Genomic DNA, 20,856 nt, shown 5'->3' on the forward strand with positions numbered 1-20,856 from the left:
GAATATTATTTTGTTCGTCGTTGGTTACGTTTTAACCCTAATACGGGCAACATATTTTTCTGACGTAACCGGGCAAGGTGAGTCCAATGGACTCTTTTAACTTAAGCTTTTAATTTAAACTATGAAACAGTGAAAAATATTACTTTTCACATCAATTTGTACATATTGTGCACTATTGAATCATTTTACATAAAATTGATTATTTTTTGTTAAACAACAGTTTTACATAACTTATTAATTTCATACATAGTCAAACAGCGAATACAGTGGACTCTTTTGACTAATTCTTTGTTTTCTTTGCATAAAACACCAAATATTTATCGTTACATGTACATAGTGATGATTTTAAATTATTTTGACAATTCAAACCAAATATTTGTAAAATGCACATTACTTTTTACATTTTATGCAAACAGACTCACCTTGCCCGGATTTGTGGGAATTCAGGGAAAAAATTATTTCTAAGTTAATTTAATTCCAAAATAAGTTTGAATTCCTCTAATTTATAAGAAATATACAATTAGAGGAAGTAAAAAAATTACAACATGCTGACATTTCAATAACATAATAAAATTCTCAAAAATGTGATGCGATGAGTCCAAGAGACTCACCTTGCCCGTATTAGGGTTAATTAATATTAGTATACATTACAAAGACACTTTATAATCTTGTTATTCTCTGTCCTCCGTAATTAGCTCGTCCTGCTTTTGGTCTGAGTTGAGTAAATAAAATAAAAATACTGTGGGCTGGCAAACTGGGAGTTGCTCTTGAAGACGGTGGCGCAGAGAATTATAAAGACGAACATGAAACAGAGCCACACATGATGGCAGTTATCCTGGGCAGAAGCGATTACAAATGTCATGCACACTGTCATCCCAAGAAAACGAAAAAAACCGGCCGATGAGAGCTGAGGCAGTCACCTTCCATAAACCTTAAATTTTCAAACCGCGATGCACAACCCTCAGAATCAGACAACAGGGAATAAAATTCTCAGAAAAGGCCACACACTTTCTACCTTGGGGTGAACATATTAAAAATAATATTTTCTTATTAATTTTAAAATATCACAGCAAAAGGAACTTGTTGCAAAAGCTGGATTAGCTCCAACTTTAAATAACAACTCGACACCACCCGAAATATGTGTTTATATGTAAAATACTTACATAAATCCAAAACTAGCACATGGAATACTATAGTGGATTATATTAATTAATAAGTCCAACCGCGTAAAAATAACTACCACGGAGCGAAAGTCAATCCTGAAAATAAAATAGTGGCATGACGGCAATAGTAACGAGGTGTTGCATAAAAAGGCTGGAATAAAAACGATCCCAGAAATTATACAGAAACAGTCAACAAAATATTCCGAAAACTTGAACTTGGATGACGAATAAATCATGCTGGGCTTAACTATCCCGAAAACTAATTTTTGGAATAGATATAACTATTTTTTCTCCAAGAATGCTTGGAAAATATTTTACGGCTCCTTTGCGGCGAGTGCCGTAATATATTTTTTTGAATATTCATTTATTCCACTAAACAGTTGTTAACCCTCATATCTGTACCATTGCACTACGAAACCAGCCAGCCGTCCAAATTATATGTACGTGAAATTTAAAAAGTTTTCTATAACGTCAATTTCGGACCTAGTCGATGAATCCCACATTTTTCTTCCGAAACAGTCCCTGGATTCGCGGGACATATCGACGGTGGCTCTGGAGACACTTCGGAGGCAACTGGGCATAGTGTCACAGGAGCCGATCTTATTTGATCTCACAATTGCAGAGAATATCGCTTACGGAGATCACTCAAGGGTCATCCCAATGGACGAGATCATCGATGCCGCCAAGAAGGCCAACATACACAATTTCATAACGTCGCTACCATTGGTAAGTTCTACAGTGGTATACTGGTATGTTAAATTGGTTATATTGGTACAAAACATGAAAGCCGTGTCCCAACTCGTTAGCCATTGGGAATCATGTATTTAGTGAGCTAGATTTGTCTAGATTTTTCGAAATCGATCGCCATCCCGTGGATTCTCCGTGCTCCGCTAAGGCTGACTTCGCAGAGCAACTCAGTCGAATGGTCCGCTTGTGCTCTCCAAGTCGAGTTTTGACTGTTCGTCCCGTTCCCCTGATGTATTTCTCATCGCAAGTTCGGCAGGGGATTTCGTACACTCCTTCAATTTAAAGTGGCGTCCTGTCCTTGACATTTGCCATGAGATGTCTTACTTGGGTGTGCGGTTTAAAAATGGCCTTTATGCAAACTTCCGAAGGATATTGCCGATCTTATCTGTCGTTCCTTAGCGTGGGGGAGGAAGGCTTTCTTTTGGATGATGATGTCTTCTGTGTCTTTGGATGTGTTCCTGCTGTCCTTGTTGGCAATCCTTTTTTTATCTTGCGGGATGTAAGTTTTCCTGGATATCAGACAACTACTTTTACCACTTATTTTTTATCAAAGCGCGACCAGGGTTTCAATGAATTATCATCACCTTCAGGCGCAAATTATGATTTATTTATTTTATTATTGTTAGGTACCTAGTTACTTGATGAATTTTAAAACGGACGCCAGAATAGGGGAAAAGGTTGGGTAGAGATATTCATTTATAAGAGTACTGTCCTGACTTGAAATAATTTTTAAAATTTTTAACTGCTCCCTAGAGTCCAGTTCACAGCGGTCATTGCTAAATTTTAAAATATTCATTTTGAAATCGCTCCTTTGGCAAATGCATTTTAAGTGTTTAGCAAAATTACTTTTTTCATATTTGTTATAATTGTCAGCCTTAAATGTTCTTTCTTCATGATTTCAAAACTTCTTGCTCTCTTTCCCACGTATACACCATTGCAATCGTTGCATTTCACTCATCAACTCCATATCTAACCAATGGTCTATCATATCCTTACATTTAACGATCCGTCTCCTTAGAGTGGCATAAGGTTTAAAAGCCATGCAAGACAATTTGTCCTTGGGTAAATGATGAGCCATTTTCAGAGAGAGTGCACCAAGGTACGTCACTGTGCACCACTGCTTCTTTTCATCCTCCTCCGCCGAAAACATTTGGTCGATAGCCAATCATTGAAACCCGGAAACCCGGTTTTCTCGGTGTACATGCATTCATTGAAGCCCGAGTCGCGCTCTGATAAAAAATAAGTGGCATAAGTAATTGCCTGATATTCAGGAAAACATATAATGGATTACCACAAAGTAAAGCAAGAGTTCGTGAATTTTGCGGGATATAGCTCCGTTGTCGAAACCATTAGGACGAAGGATGAACTTTCTTAAAATCTAGAGACAGTGCGTCCCCTTGTCTCTTCCAATCGCCCGATTTGAGAAGCTCATGAAAAAAGCGCAAGCTGTGTTTCGCATGACCTACCTTTCTTGAGACCGTGCTGATAGCCACGGAGTACCTACTAAATTGCGACTGTCCCAGAAGGTCATGAAATTGCGAGCTACGATATTTTCAAGCGTAAGAACAGTGCGATCTGTTGCGTTAACTTCCGGAGGAAAAGAGCGGATCCGGAGACAGTCTTTTTTTTAATCGATTTCATCTTTTTATTTAAACCATTTCATTGAAAAGTTCTTTCTTTCATCGGTTCCTCATTGAATGGAATGTCTAAATTACATGCAATAACCTCTCTTGTGCATATACTTTCGAAGTGTGAATTTTACGAATTATCTTGGTTAATATTTTCGGTGAAAAGTTTCCCATCTTAAACGCTAGAAGGTATTTCGTCCGGACCAGGTGCTTTATTTGGACTGATTTCAATAACCTTTCTATACCATGCGCACTTATGACAAGAGGCGGTATCTTTCGTGTGCAATGATTGTCAACAGTCTCGGATGAGTACTCAAAATTCTCGGTGAACATACTCTTGAAGTAGTAATTCGATAAATTAGCTTTATCGTGACTGTTTGTCAACACATCTCCATTCCCGTTTCTTAGCGAACAAACGGCAAATCTTTTACCTTGAGCTTCTCTAACATAAGACCAAAGTTCTTCTTGGTTATTCTGTTACTGCTATATTAGTTTTTCCTTTTGGAGGTCGTGAATGTATGCCTGAACGCTTCCTTCGTGACGGCCTTAGACGGCTTATATTTTTATTACTAACCCGCGATCATAAGCGGATAACAATTACTGACTTTTTTCATTTTTGCATGGCACGCTCTCTGTCGCCTGAATGATTTTCTCACTTTCGGTCATACCATCTCGTTAAATGAAATAAAATAACTATGTTTTATTCCACACTTTATTTTAAATCGTATGACCCGGGTTTCAGCATCTAGTGTTATCATAAGGTTATCACCTGTGAAAGAATTTTAGATTAAATCGATTTTATTTGCGCGTTCCAATTCTTTGCCCTGACCTCTTGCCTAACTTTTTCACTTCCAAAAGGTCTCCCCGTTCCCACGTTCTAAACGAATACAATAGATTCCGGTTCATTGGGACTTATTGGGACTCGGGCACTTTGCCCAATTAAGCGGCTGCCCCAATTAGGCGAACTATCATGTATAAGGGTATAAAAAAACTTTGAAATGGTAGAAAGAAGACTAAAGAATGTTTATAATGCAACATAAGTTTATTAAACTATCAATTTTATTAATAAATCAGCGAGTTTAGTCAATGAATCATCATCTTTAAGAATCATAACATTTTTGTTAAAAATATTTTTCACAGCTGATGCGTAGTTTTCCGCGGCGTTGTCTAGATGATGTCTCCATGTTCCTGGGTTTCACCGCGTGGATTTTCTTTGTGACGACAGTTTCGCCGGTATTCCAACCGGCGTCCGTCAGGTCGAAACTGTCGTCACAGAGAAAATCCACGCGGTGAAACCCAGGAACATGGAGACATCATATTTTTCACAGCCTCGGGCGACGCTGAATGAATGTCTTTCGCTAAGTCCTATCCACTTGCGGATAGTATAACAACAACAGCTTTAAAAATAGGGCAAGAATAGGAACATTTGTGAAAAATTAGAGTAAATCGAAGGATGAAAATATAAAAAAATAGTATCCTGAAAACAAAAAAAAATAATTTCGTTGCGAGTATAGAGTCTATGTCGCCGACTCATGGCCAAATAAAGCGGCATGCTGTCCCAATTAAGCCGAGAATACTCTGGGATATTCCTCTATGGGGTTCTGTTCTTCAAGATCTGCCCCAATTAAGCGGCTGCCCCAAGTAATCGGTGGACCCATTTAACGGAATCTACTGTATCACGAGCTGTGTTCATGACCACATCCCTTGCGCGAAACCTCCCATGATTTTATCTTTTTCATGCGCAACTCAAAACTCGTTCATCAAATGACTGTCCAGCTGTGGTCAGATGGCGCCTCTAAAGCCGCGTCGTCGTCATCTGATTTCCTGTATATATCTAAAGTTGTGTCCCCTCATCATCATTAGTCAACAATCCTAATATTGGTTTGACGCAGCTCTCCATTTCTCTCTCCTATCCGCTAATCTTTTCATAGCTACATATTTCTTCTCTTTTACATCTTTTATAACCTGTCCTATATAACTCATTCGGGGCCGTCCCTTGCGCTTTTTCCCTTCCACTTGTCCTTCAACGATTGTCTTCATCAGACCATCGTGCCTCAAAATGTGGCCAACTAAGTTGTCCCTTCTTCTGCTTAATGTTTCTAGGAGGCTTCTCTTTTCTCCCACTCTCCTTAGCACTTCATGGTTACTCACACGGTCAATCCATTTTATCTTCATCATTCTTCGGCAGCACCACATTTCGAATGCTTCCACTCTTGACTTCTCTGTGTCCCCTGTGCTCGTGATTAACGAACGTCTCTACGCACGTCAAATGAATCACAGCTGAAATTACAAGTCAAGTATGGAGTTCCACGCACATCTCCCCTTCCACCTTTTTTTCTCTTACACGTGCCATCGAATGTTCTAGAATCTTTTGTACCTACACGCCTTCTGGCCCGGAAGGGCGTATTCTTTTTGTATTCTTGGGAGTCCTCGGAGGCCGTCGTCGCTTTGATTCCGTGTTTTTTGCTTCGTCGCCGCTGACCCTAATCCATTCGCCGCTCGTCATCTGCCGCCCTTAGCCATCATGTTCTTCGACTTGCAAGCCAATCTGTGTATCGTGCTAAAGTCCGTAAATCTCTAAAGAGACAAAGAACGATTCACGCTAAAATAAAACAGACACACGAGGGACTTACTCGTGAAAAAATACAAGAAATGCGTGAAAAGTATTTTATTTTAACTGAAAAAAGAGACAAAGAAAACACTTAGGGAGGCGTTGAATGAATCCAAAACAAAAATATTGGGCGAATATTTAGACGACAACTCTAAAGGCCGTTTTACACGGTACACGGAATTGCGCAGTCTGACGTACGTGCGAAGGCGCAATCAAAATTGCGTCGTGTAAAGCGGTCAATTGCTAGAACACATGCGAAAATGCGTGGATGCGAGACGGCAAAATAGCCCCTGTTCTAATTTCGTTCATGCATTCGCGCAATTCCATGCCATCTTAGAAATTAATGCAGCTCTAACCTGCGCAATTCCGTGTACCGTGTAAAACGGGCTTTACGGTCGTACGTAAGGGAGGTACGGGGAAATAGCGCTACAGTCTCTTCATTAACAAATGATCGAGGCGATAGAGTAACGAACAATCGAGATAAAGCTAATCTCTTGAATAACTTTTTTCATATTTTCATGTCTTCTCTAATTTCATGACAAATATATCAACACCTTTACCTCAACGCAACCAAGAACAAATGCCGTCTATCTGTATTTCAAGCAGTGGATTAGAAAAACCTCAGCTCTATTAATCCAAATAAATCGACAGGCACTGATCTCATTCCAGCCCGAGTGTATAAGGAATCAGCATCAGAGATAGCGCCTTACTTGAAAATGGTGTTCGAAATACCCCTAGCAGAATACACAGTCCCTAAAGATTGGAAAACAGCGAACGTCACACCTATATTAAGATGGTGGGGATAGGGAAAAGCTTAGTAATTACCGCCTATTTTCACTTACTTCAATTTCTTGCAAAATATTGGAGCATATTATTTTCAGTTCTTTGATCGACCTGAAGACGCCGGTTGGAACACCGGAGAAACTGTCGTCACAAAGAAAATCCACGCGGTGAAACCCAGAAACATGGAGACATCATCTAGACAAGGCCGCGGAAAACTACGCATCAACTGTCTATATATGGATGAAATATGAAGCTCCAAACACTAAAGTTATCTCCTTTTCGAATTCACCGCTCTGCAAGTGTGCGATCCCGTGGCATCGATAGATTCGGTCTATGCGATCGCTGGGTGCTCTACTTAAACAAATTTTTCACGACATAGTATTTCCTGTACATCATTTTTTCTAAAAACAATACCCGTTTTTTGCGCGTAAGATTAAGTTGCCCAGCTTTGAGTGCTTGGTACTCTCGTAGTTTTCGTTTCGATGACTTGGAATTTTGATATATGAAAGCCAGATCTATTATTAACAGTTTCAGGAAAAAAATTGCTCATACCACAGAAATTGGCGGATATGTTTAAAACAACGCATATCTCTGCTAACTTCGAAACAAATGGGTCAATTGAAAATTGAATTTGAAAACTGAGCTTGAAATAATCTACATCCACGAGGACTCCCGAAAAGTGTCCAGTGTCGTTGCCCTACTAGGATTCATCGTTGACAATAACATTCAAAACACATACAGTGAAACAACTAAACTACTGAAAATTCCTGCGACAATTCCGATGACAACCAGTGAAGCAGAGAAGATATTTTTCAACCCTTAAACATCTTAAACGCAGCCAGATGGACGAGGACAGGCTCACTGCTTGAGCGATGTTGTCAATTGTAAAAATTTCCAGGATGGTATCGAAGGTTTCATGAAAAGGTGATAGAGAAGTTCCCTCGGAAGAAGGAAAGAAGAATAAACTTCAATAACCGTCACTTGTACAGGTGTGGTTAGAATAATTGTTTTCATTAGCGTGGTTATATTATTTCTGTTCATGCAGTTTTAAGGGTAGAATGTACCAGTGGTACGTCTTGCATGCTATGTATTCTATTACGACGAAATATGATGCTCATGGATTATAATTAACATAATAAAAATTAATCATCCTGTATTTGATCTAATGAACACCCCGGATAAATTACCACTAGCCGGCACTGCTACATATATTGTCTTGCTTTAAGAAAAATGTGTCCACGATTGAATCTACCACTGTGTCTTTTTCCTCCCCTGCAGGGATACGAGTCTCGTCTGGGCGAGAGGGGGGCGCAGCTCTCGGGAGGACAGAAGCAGCGCATTGCAATTGCCAGGGCACTGATCAGAGACCCTCGCATCCTTCTCCTCGATGAAGCTACCTCCGCCCTTGACACCCACAGCGAAAAGGTTCGACATTATAACACCCTGATTTTCTTACCTTGTGTAATATTTGAAGCCTGCCGCGTGAACGGCGGTGAAATGTTTGCGAATGGGGTAGTTTCCTTCATCAAAGTAAACGAAATGCATTGATTGCGATTCCTTACCCACCGTTGGTGTATTCATAATATACAAATTATTTCGTTATAGAAATACCGGTTTAGACGAATGGCAATGGTCCGTTTTTATCCTCATTTGAAAACGGCCAGATGACAACATACTACGGTACATCAGATCATATAAGAGAGACAGACTGTAAAACACACAGATTAAGAATGTCTTTGTTCCAAGATCAATAAAAGACTATAACGGCAGCGTTAGAACTCATAGTTAAATTAGATGACTTGTAGTGTAGCCAGAAACTTATGTATACTTCAATGCATATTTCTGGATTTTCTCATTCATTCAAACAGCATGTTTGGAGTGTTCTACCTTTTTTGGCAGAAAACCTTAATGACTAGTGGCAAGTTTCGCATTTGAATGAATGCGGTAGCATGATTTGTTTGTATGCGAAACGTTTTTTGTGTCATTTGGTGCAGTGGTGCAGCGACGGGGGGGTTTTGGTGGATAAACCCCCCCCCACCCCCCGAGCTCAGAGAAATTTTTAATTTTAATCCATTTTACTTAATTGTATTGATATTACTAATAGAATAGTGTAATGATTAATAAAATATCCCTCAGAAAGCTGTAAAACTCGCCATTTTGAACCGTTCATCTTAAATTTCACAATTTATTGATCTCGCACCTACCGCTTACTCTGGTGGGTATACCATACCCCCACACACCCCAGTATTAGTTGCACCTAATTCCCCCCAAACCTTAATTCCGAGCTGCACCCCTGATTTGGTGTGCATGTGCGAATCATATTGCATGCTGGTGATTGTTCACCCCCTGCCTAACACCCTAGACGTGGATCGCCGTAGATGTAGATCTCTGTGCATTTCCTGTCACCTCGCTACGCATACACGGCTATTTTGCAGAGCGTCAATGTGGGAACGGGCACATCTACATAATACCCTCGAGCCACCTCTAGGGTGTTTGGCAGGGGTTGATCAATCACCAGCATGCAGCATGCAATTGGACTCCCACATGCACACCACACAGTCCAAAAAAAACGTCATGTATACTAGCAAACTATACTACCACCTGCAGTAAGAAATAATAATAAAATTAAGAAACATGCATTAAGTTTTACATAGGTTAGTAGGCTACACTAAAAGTCATGCAATCTATTTATGAGCTCTATCGCTGCCGTTACAATCTCTTATTGATGGTGGAAAAAAAGACATTCTGAATCTATCTGTTCTACAGCCTCTCTTATTTTATTTATGTGATCTGATCTTCCGTAGTATGTTGGCGTCCGTAAGATATGGCTAACTTTGTTAGAAAAGACGCAGCTCTTGAATTTATCTAAAAGGTTTAGTCTATTTACAATCTACGGTTTGACAGAGATTCCCATCCGAGTTTATCTAAGAGGTCAGTTACACTAACAAGACCATGGTAACGACTTTTCACATACCTGGCTGCTCTTCTTTGCACGCGATCTAACTCCGTTATTAAGCCTTTTTCACGAGGGTCCAAAACACTGGCAGCGTATTCCAAATGTGGTCTAACGAGGGAAAAGTAGCTAATTTCTCTTACAGTGGCGGCTCGTGAGTCAAATGGTAGGGGGGGCGCACTCCACCGGGGGGTCATAATTTTTTTAATATTTCGTGTATTTTATTAAGTTTTTACGGCAATCTAGGAATTAAATTCTGTGATGCCATACGTTCCTTTTTTTCAACAAAAATACCTAGTTTTCCTAATATAGCTTGATTAATAAATACTGAATGCAGTAGACTCTCGGTCATACGGATCGGCTTAGTCCGGACTCTCGATGATACTGATCAATGATCTTGAAGAATAAAAATATATTTGCTGCGATATTTTGCAAATACAAACGAAAATACGTAACTTTAGGTTTTAGCGTCTACATTCTTCGTGCGGATATGCCCGCAATACACTTCTGTTCTTCGTTTTGCAATCATAATGCGTTATTTGTCAAATCTATACAACATTTGCAATGATTTAGGTAGCAATGACACTTGTAACACCTGAGGAGGGAGGAGAGTGTCACTGACTTCCACTAGGCAACAAACACTACTAGAATGCGCGCGCTTTGCTATTGCAGATGTAAACTTTGATGGCGGTGTTCGCGTTGCTTCTTGAATACAGTATGATTTAAAATCAACAATTAAACATTTCTCACACATTTTTAACAAAATATGGAATACTCACAGGCCTTTAGTTATATTACAAAAGTCCATCCTTCTTTCATTTTGTCCAGCAAAGTGATCAATTACACGTTCGTTGAAATCAGCGCTGGACAACAATTTCTTTCTGATTGAACACATGGCAAGGGCACTAGTCTATAAATAAACAAGGGACGACACAAAATAGGCCGACGAAAAATACGACCATAAAGAACAAGGTGCCTGGACACAGAATTGGGACAATTTTTCCCTATATTTCCCTTAAAAAAACGAGCACTGTTGATTAATTCAAAATTGTCTTCTTGAATGTACACACAGCACTAAGAAACTTCTTAATCGGCAATTACGCACAATTAACTCCTCGAAAATGATGTCTGTACTCATTTCACTCCGTTCTTTCCGAGAGTCTTGCCGTTACTATAAGGACGACTCAAGGGAGATAGAAGTCGTGGTCCACTAATGCTGATTCAGCTGAGGGACGAATTTAAGGTCAGCAAAGGCATTCAAGCAAACAAAGGACGTCACGGACCATCTCCTTGAGTCTAAGATTCATATGTGGTAAACACACGAGACGCCAACGGGTCGCATTTGGAATAACCGTGTCTTCGAAATCATTGCCATGATATAATAGAAAATAAGTTCTAGATCGTAAAAGAAGACGACTCGACTGAGCCACAGATGGGAGCTGTAAGGATTTCCGCACTGATATGAACTCTTCGAGGCCACTTAAATCAGACCCAAGTGGGCATTTTCCGTCAGACAGCTACCGCTCTGCCGCTGAGGAATTTGGTGAACATGAACTAATACAACAAGGACGGCTAGAAAAATGATGAACCTACACACAAAAGGTGCATTGTACGCGGCACTTCATGACATTAATTGAATGACTCTATTTAAAGTCGCGCTTAACGATTTAAATCATATTTAACCCTTCACCCTATCACGCACGCAACTATTTCTTAAATTATAAATCAGTGGGGAATGTTAACTGATTTTTCCTAATAATGCAGGTCTTTTGATAAATTTATCTGAAAAATAGGTACCACATTTCTAATCATCGGGAAGATATGAATACATTGTTAAGGCCTAAATATTATAATATTAGTTTCCCCAAGGTTCTTGAAATTCGTAATCATTTGAGAACTGTGTCAAATACTCGAGAATAGTTTTCCTTCGTCAATACGGCCTTTAACTGGTTGGATTTTATGTGTTCCGGAATTCAAACACCAAAAAACGCAAGCATAATGGGATAATTAATTTACTGTAGCAATACCTACCAGTAATTAAAAAGTAAAATCGTATAACTACACCCAGTACAGTGACCATTCTGATTCCGTAGGTCCCTTTTCTGTGGCAGCACCAAGTAGACGCCAGATTATACGCCCGCCGGCCTGCGCAGCGATATCAACTCATACGTCGCTCTGCGCATTTTCGGACGACGTCCCAAGACTTCCATAAGACACAACGTTAGACGCGTCATAGCACCAGCGGCCCCCACCACTACCACTCTCCATATAACTGCATTGGGATGGATTGGGACGTTCTGGCCAGCGCCCCACGGCTACAAATACGAACTTCTCGCGCTATTTATTTTCGTGTTTTTCCAACACTTTCGATGCATGGGACTGAAAAAACGCTTTGATTAATCAGATGTATAATTATAAATTAATGGATATTTATTTTTTTTACTTTTTCAAATATTTGGGAGGGGCGGCGTCCGAGAGTCCTTATGGGCAAACCGCCACTGTTCTCTTACTTCAACGTCGCACTTTCCTAATATTCTTTTAACAAAACTCATTTTACGATTAGCTTGACCGGTTATTTCTCGAATATGTTTATTCCACGATAGATCATTATTGAGTCTAACTCCTAGATATTTCACGGATTCAACAGTCTCTAATTGGGTACCCCAATTAGAGACTGTTGCCACCGCTCCACAGCACATATGCATAGTACATTCACGATGCGGTGTAACATATCATTCTCAATTGATTTTCAGGTTGTTCAGGAGGCTCTCGATAAGGCTCGGACAGGTCGTACCGTTGTCACTATTGCTCATCGGCTGTCGACGGTGTCATCAGCTGACGTCATCTGCGTCATCAAAGATGGCCGGGTGTCCGAGATGGGATCTCATCAGAAGTTAATGTCTTTGAAAGGATTATACTACCAACTGCATGCAGCCCATGGGACGGCGAAAGGCGATAAGACAGAGGAGTAACAACCGACATTGAATCGATTCGGCATTCATGCCTGAGACAAACTGTGGTTTCAACCGTATATTAACAATTTGAAGGACATTCGAGATAATAAAATTATTATTCCAAGCAATAAAGCATCAAAATCATCACCAATGTGTTTCATAGTGATTATACTCAAGATATTCCGGCCAATTTTCCGGCCCATACATACATATCTATCATGCATGTCCGTTATTGGAAGGCCGTACCGCGAATAGGCTATATTTCTCGTGATACATTTACACCTGCGAGATTTCGTGCAAGCCACCACAATGGGGTGTGGCACGGCATGATTCCATACCGGACATGCAGCACTCATCCTAGACTTAATCAGGAAAAATACCATCCCCGAGGAAGCTTGCGGCCTCCAGAGAGGCGGTTTAAAAATGAAAAGGTGGGACGCAAACTAATAAACCTTGAAAAAATTATTCATGAATATGAACAGTAATATTTCCCCCAATTGCAAAGTTCGCCCCTCCTTCAAAGCATGAGCGCAAGCCACTCCACGCCATTAATCCCTTAGACCAGCGGTCTCCAAAATACGGAGGGCTCTCATCCGGCCCGCGCACTCGTTTCAAGTACCGCGCGATTCTCGCTCGTTTAACTCCATGAGACGCCGCTAGAAGCATTGCAGCGCTGCACTGCACGTCAAAGTCGCCTTCAACTGTTCGTAAATAAGAAATACGCCACCGGATACTTCAGTAGACGTTGGAATCGAATACTTCAATCATCGGCAAATTTGCTCTCCGGCCCACGGGGCGATTCGGAACTTGGAATGTGGCCCTCGTGGCCTAGTAAATTGGAGACCCCTGCCGTAGACACATTCATAAAATATAGAATAACCTCACGGGCGATGAATAGTTAGCGCTAGAAAGTGTGACCACCAATGACGACATAATCATTACTTATGATGACAAAGGGTCAACCGGATATTCTGGATAGAAACGAATAAGCGGCTGAAGGGCTGAGGCAATTAAATGACACCTCCTCCTCGCGCGCGAAACCAACCCAAATTTTCGATTGGAGATCCTCAAAGACTCTTGTCCCGCAGAAGCTCTTACACGGTCAGAGTCACATGCATGGCCCTTATATACTGGTTACTAATCTTCCAAAAGGTTCTCATTGAAATCGGTAGGGGGCGCTGTTGCCTCAATCTTCCGACACCAAATAGTTCCTCTTTTGAACGAGTGGCAGCGCGAGGGTGCCCATGGTTTCTAGTTGTAGGAAAATTAACATGGCGAGTATAGGCTAAACGCTGACTTGTGGTGTTTTTTTCCATTTTTTCAGTGGTAAGGAGGCCTTCTGGAGGTTTCATTTTTTGACAGTACGAAACTGAGTGTAGTGGCTAGAAAGTGGTGCTATTAGCTCAGAAAAGTCAGCGATGGTTCAGGAGTAGTGACTTGAAACAAATCCCGTGCCCTCGCTCGTAGTGGGATCCCGTTTACTTACCTGTGAACACCATGGCTTACGACAAGGGATCGTTTTTGTGCGTGGTTTTAAGTCGGTATATAATGCTAAGAAGAAATAAAATTCCAAACTGGGCATTATAAACTCCCATTTGTGGAAGGCGGCGGTAAGTACACTGAATGTTTACATGTTGCATTTTTGAATAAGTTGTTTCTTGTGCATGGTACCTAAGTTATGATAACGGTGAAGGCCCGAAGTGTCACTAATCTTAGCAATTAAGTTTAATAACAATGCAAATGTTTCAACTGCGTGTCCATATTACAGCATTTGTCGAAAATGAAACACCTATCCCGCTCAACATTTTTAGCCGACCTTATTCCAAGATGGCAGAATGTGGTGGACACGTTAATTTTAATTTTGTAAGTAATGTGTGCCGCCTACTGTCCATCGCATGGCACAGTGAGTATTCGCATTTAAAGTTGATATTTTTTAAACATTGTTTTGCTCTATCGGAAGTAGAATCAAACTCTTGAAAAGTTATTTTTAAGTTTTTTTATCTGGAATGGACCTGATGTTTTGGTTTGGGTTTCTTGTTTATATACATTACTAGCTGAGAAGCCCTTTGATTTTGAGCAGCTCGGAGATGAGTTAGAGAATTTGCCTAATTCTTTGTGCATTGAAGTTGGCCGTTGTGCGTGAAAATGCTATTGTTTATTTCTCTTCGTCACAAGGTTTATAAGTTTTGTTCATGGTAGCAGAGAGGAGTACTCCTCGATCGTATCCTACTACACACCGCAATTAAGTGTATTTTTTCTCTATCTTGGCCTCTATTTTTAGCGTATATTAGTGCCTTGCAGGGTTAATAGTCTTGAAGAATTTAAATGCATTGCAATTTAAACGACCGATAAATATTCTTTTACGTTATTTTAGCTCGATCGGATAAAAACCACATTTATATGATGATTTTTGTATGACAGACATAGACAAACATTAACTTTTTATGTAGGATTCATAGATAAAGCGTAACAGGTATCTCGCAATGTCGCGCACAAGAATTTCCTTTGGTTGATTTTGCGTTTAATGTAATTAACTTCATTTTTGCTCTGCCATTTCGAAGTGTTCTACGTTCTACTATGATATGATATTTTGGGAATTACAATTAATTATAATCAATCACCGGAACCAATGACTGTTTTACTCGGGAGCTTTTAAAGACCAGATGCGTGAATTAACAAATTGAAATAGTTATTTAATAAATGCCTTGCAATAAATTTTCTGGAAATAATTGGATGTCGAGGTTTATCAATTTGATCTGCTTCTACAATTGCTGAGGTTTATCGATTCGGTTCAGTGCAAATTATCTGGATAATCAAGAGAAATTGGCCATCTTTCCCTGCCAAGTCATAAATGGCCTACTAACTAGCCAGTTGCTGACAAGCCTTACACATCCTGCATGTTTCATGAACAATTTCTGTCTAACCGTGCTACTATTTGAAAATACATGAATGCATATTGATGTTGGATCTGTAAGTGGCTTTGAGAACTAATTATTCTTTATTTTTCCCCAGGATTAACTGATATATAAAACCAGTGAAGCATGAAACTTTGTTAATGTAATTTAATGTGAAGTAATTTTGGGAGATGAAACCTAATAATACCGTCTGGAGGAGTCGAACATTTAGATACAAAGAATGATGTAGACCCTCAGATCCAAATATACTGTATGTCCTCAAGAGAAATACAGCCGCCTTCCAGCAATGTGAGTAAATTTGAAAATATGTAAATGTATATTGATGTCTGATCTGAGCTTGTTCTTTTGAACATTTGTGTCCCGATTTACTCAGAGAAGTAATATGAAAATTTTGCTCTCATATTTATGAATATCACTATTATTGTTTATTAATTTAAGTAAGGTGACATGAGCCCAAGTTTTATTTTATGGATAATTTTTACAACTTCAATGTCCAGCATCTGTGAGAGGTTTAGGTAGTTTAGACCATTAAGCATAACATAAAAGTTGGTATATGTACTACCAAGCTTGGGTGATCAATCACCTATTAGAGTATGTATCAACGATGTGTAAGCACACCTTACATCTCGCCATCTTTATTGTTCATCACTCTTACACCGGAACTCTCATTCCCAACTTCTGAGCATGGTGGCAAACCTTAGGACTCAACATCCCTTTTCTCCTTTAAGAGACATTCTTACCCTTACATAAACGTAAAGTCTTGAACAAAAACAAATGCAAATCCTGATACTTACTACACCAATTCACTTATAAACCAAAATAACATTCTTCATTCCAGATAAATCAAAAGTCTTTTTACAAGCTTGGCATATGTTAAATAATCAGCGCATGTTAAATACTGAGTGTTCAGTAAATAAATATCATTACTAAATTTTGATAATATTTAATTCTAAAACATAAAATGAAGCGTTATTTACATTTAGTCCAGAAAAGTCTAGGCTTACAGTAATTTAAATTTAAAATTGTGCTCTGGGCATTCAGGGTTGGGGAGTTTGGCATCGGTTAATAGAAGGGCCAGGTATTAAGTTTATGTCATGAAATGACAAAGTGGCAGAGGAGTAGGTGCTGTGGTTGAAAGTATGCATTGTAGTTAACAGAAGAACAAGTAAAATTTTAGGTGCATAGAGGGCGGGTAGAAAAGGTTAGAAAAAGTAAGGTGAATGAAATGGTAAATCATGAATGTTTAATTCCTGCGTTTCATTTGATTTTGTCACCTCAATAATCTCCAGTTCTTCATGACAAAAAGTGGGGACTTAATTTCTTTTGTCTCAGTGTGTGGTAGATCTCAGATGTGAAATCACTGGGATAGTTGTTCTCGATTAGATGTTTGGTGATACTAGAATTTACAGTCGCCTTTAGCCAACACGTAATACATGTTTCAGTGCGTGAGTGATTATAGCATATGTTATTTTTGTGACTGATTACTAGGAGGGAATCAAGGTCAGAAAATAAACAATGTGGACTACATGAAGTATTTTTATTTAAGTAAGTTTACATAAGCACCACTGAGTAATGCCTGAAACTTTGAAGATAAGAAATTTAATGCTTTTTCAGAATTTAAATGGTGGTGGAAAAACCTTAGGCAACTGCTGTTGCTAGAGTAAAGAAAATGCGAAGTAAACTAAATGCAAGTGATCATGATGGGTTCTTAAAAAGAAGTAAGAGGATAAATTAATTAAGAAAAAAGCGGAGAGAAAATATTACCGACAAAGAAAAAGTATGAAAGGGAAAAAATGACAGTGAATAGCAGGCAAACTTAAGCTAAAATATCAAGCGCACATCAGTTCTCCTGAATGCAATTTTAGAGAACTGACTGAATGTTAAGAGTAGTGAGGATGAAAATGATGCTCTATTCAATCTGCCAAGGATTTTGCATCAGAATCTTCAGTAGTTTGTTCAAAGACAAGTTTTATTGTATTGTTGTTCAATATTTGTTTGTTCAAGGCATATTATGCTGGAGAAGATTATATAAATGATACCATCATCAAAGTAAAGCATTGAGACAATGTTCAAGCAGCACCAGATATCCTTAGCTTTCACGTGATACTATGCAATACAAATGAAAGTTTTTCAGGAGAGAAACATTTTAAAGATATCAACTTGAATTTAGACCTGTTTGTTGAAGTGAAGACAGAATTCAGAGGTCAGTGGGTTCTAGTGCAATATAATGGCAATTTATTTTGAGGCAAACTCACAGAAATTGTCTCACAGAAGCAACTGTAAGTTACAGTCATGGTACCTAATGGTGCAGCGAGGGGGGGGGAGGTTTTTGGGGCATAATCACCCCCAAAATCTAAATTAGTTAATTGGATTAATATTACTTATAGAAAAGTGTAAGGATTAATAAAATATCCCTCAGAAAGCTGTAAAACTCCCCATTTTGAACCATTTATCTTAAAAAATTTCTGGGGGAGGGTCCCCGTACCTCCCGCTTGCCCTGGCAGGTATTCCATACCCCCCAGATCCCCACTATTAGTCGCCCCTAAAACCTCCTCTAGCCTTAATTCCTAGCTGTACCCCTGATGGTACCCACCAGTCCCCAGAACATTATAAATGGCCAACGCTGCCCGATTGTATTGTATACAATAGAGAGACAGAGGTGATTAAAGCTATTTCTCCTCCTATAGTGTTGAACAAAAAAAGACGATGGAAAATTTAACCGTAAAGATCTTAAATTATGAACTCTGGTATCTTTCTCCTTGTTTTTTTTTAATAATACCATGGTAACAAGATTAAAGTAGCTGTATAATTTTTTTATACCTTAATTGTATTATAATTAAGCTAAGCAAATACAAGTTAATTGATCAAGAAAATAATGCTTATAAACATATGATCTTCTTATATTGTAGTTGGCTTAACAACCTTTTCTGATAAATGTGTTTTTGACCATTTTAACTCTGCCTGCTTTCAATAACTTTTAGCCTGAAGTGTACAATGTCCCGTACGTAACACCCTTGTCCCGTACGTAACAAAAGGTGGAAAAATTGTAACTTAGTTGAAAAAAATTTGTTAATAATGTTAAGTATATGTACTTGAAGCATACTTTTTAAGCTATATGAAAAAAAATACCACAGCATTATGAAAATTCTAATTGAGCTGAAATATCATTTTTCATAACATGAGCCAAACAAGTGGTTGACTCAGCTTGTCCCGTACGTAACAGGCACTTATTTTTTCTTGCAACAGTTACAACAAAGTGCTAAAGCCAAAACTGTAGCTTGAAAAATAGCTTAGGTCTACACCTAATAATTTATAGCTGTTTCAATGAAACACAAAAAATATTAGGAGCAGAAATAATATTTTAAAGCTGTAAAAATTAGTACAAATGTCCCGTACGTAACGGTGGAATGGCCCTAATTAGCAATTAATTAATTTCACCCAATTCATGTTGGATAAGCTCATAAAATCTTAACTCTTTAGGCCAATTGTCACTATGAAGACAATTTTTTATCACTTTTTATTCACTGTCCTGCTCAGAAGCCTTTTGAATTTATTGTTAAGCCATTTGGAATTGATGCCTCTACCAAGCACATCACTATCCACAGTTCATAGTAAAGTAACCATCAAAGTTCATAAATGTGAGCGTATACACTCTGAATATACAGTAGGGCACCACAGTTATTTGAAGCCGATGTCCAAGGGTCAAATTTGCATCAAAATTTGATACAACTGACGTTCACCCTATCACACGGTCAAAATTTCATCCAACTGGCTTTTGGTCCTTTGGTTTGTACAAAACACGGTTTTGTCCAAATGGGTAGGACAGGTTCTAAATTTTCATCCAATTGGATGAAACCAAACAATCACTGGACCTTTGACAAAAGAGAAGCGCCAAACGCTGACACACAGGCCACATAGGTTATTTATCGTCTGCATGAGCATATTAATTAATAAATATATATAATGGACACAAAAATAAAATTTGTTGCATTCCATACAGTATGCATCAAAAACCCAACCGGTTTCTACCTTTTCAGGTCATGTTCATTATCGTTCACCTCTTGATAAGACCTGAAAAGGTCGAAACCGGTGGAGTATTTTTCATAAATACTGTATGGAATACGCGATGGAAACTCTCAACTAGGAAATCTGTAATGTGTAAATGAGTTCATGTTTAATGAGAAGGAAGCTTTCTTTTAGACTCACAATACAAGGAGGGGGTGTTTTGGAAAGAATAAAAGATTTACTTTAGGTATTAAAGCACTATTAATTCATAACATTTCAATGACCATGTCCATCACTTATTAATAACATTTTCCTTGCGGGAATAAACTGCCTCACGTTTGTATCCTGGCATTTTATTCTGCCCTCAACCTTGCTTATAAGGGACATGAAAATATCCTCACTTATCGTCAATTAATATCAGTAATATACAGGAACATCAGTGAGCAACTCCTTCTCCAATATGTTAAGCACGCTTACTCCAACGCTTTCCAGCCAACGCCAAGTTCAGCATTCCTTCTGTTTTCTTTCTCTTTAATGTTCAAGAGGCCTGTTCAGATGATTTCAACTGCTAAAAAGACAGAATACTTCACTTCCACAAGCTTCCAAATTTGTATACATAAACATTGTCTTTCGTTTGTTTTTGGTCCATCGTGGGGAACCCCCGTCCCATTGCATGCAAATTTTTGCAACAAAATTTTTATTCCAAACATATTGAGGCAAATATTAGGATGCAAATTTGACTGTGGGACACCGGCTTGATTTATTTAACCGAGTTTTCTGCACATTTGCCCCAGAGGAGGGCTTACCTTAGCATTGAATTGAGATGGGGCAATGTCCTTATGGGCCATGTTCTCATCTCTAGCAAATTCCAGGTTTTTAAAATGATCACTGGCAAATCTATTATATATTGGATCATGAGATACATTTCACCTGCATCTATCCTGCTTCTCAATTCCATTCTCACAGTCTAGAGAAGGACTCATTATTGTTCATATTTCCACATGATAAACTGGTATATGAAACCAGTGAACCATGAACTTGTGAAAATAATTTGATGTGATGTAGTTTTGGGAAATGTGTTCTAATAAAACTTGCGC

At 38.9% G+C, this 20,856-nt stretch overlaps 1 protein-coding gene across 1 annotated transcript in view; it reads left to right on the forward strand.

Moving 5' to 3' along the window:
- Positions 1-12,986, forward strand: part of LOC124159568 (multidrug resistance protein homolog 49-like) — a 134,117-nt gene extending 121,131 nt beyond the window's left edge. Inside the window, exons 23-25 of the mRNA XM_046535467.1 lie at positions 1,683-1,889; positions 8,211-8,357; positions 12,639-12,986. Coding sequence (XP_046391423.1) covers positions 1,683-1,889; positions 8,211-8,357; positions 12,639-12,857 — 573 coding nt within the window. The 3' untranslated portion in view covers positions 12,858-12,986. The remainder of the gene's footprint in view (positions 1-1,682; positions 1,890-8,210; positions 8,358-12,638) is intronic.
- The last annotated feature ends 7,870 nt before the right edge of the window (positions 12,987-20,856 follow it).

This window comes from Ischnura elegans, chromosome 5, assembly GCF_921293095.1.
Source record: "Ischnura elegans chromosome 5, ioIscEleg1.1, whole genome shotgun sequence".
Classification (NCBI taxonomy): Eukaryota; Metazoa; Arthropoda; class Insecta; order Odonata; family Coenagrionidae; genus Ischnura; species Ischnura elegans.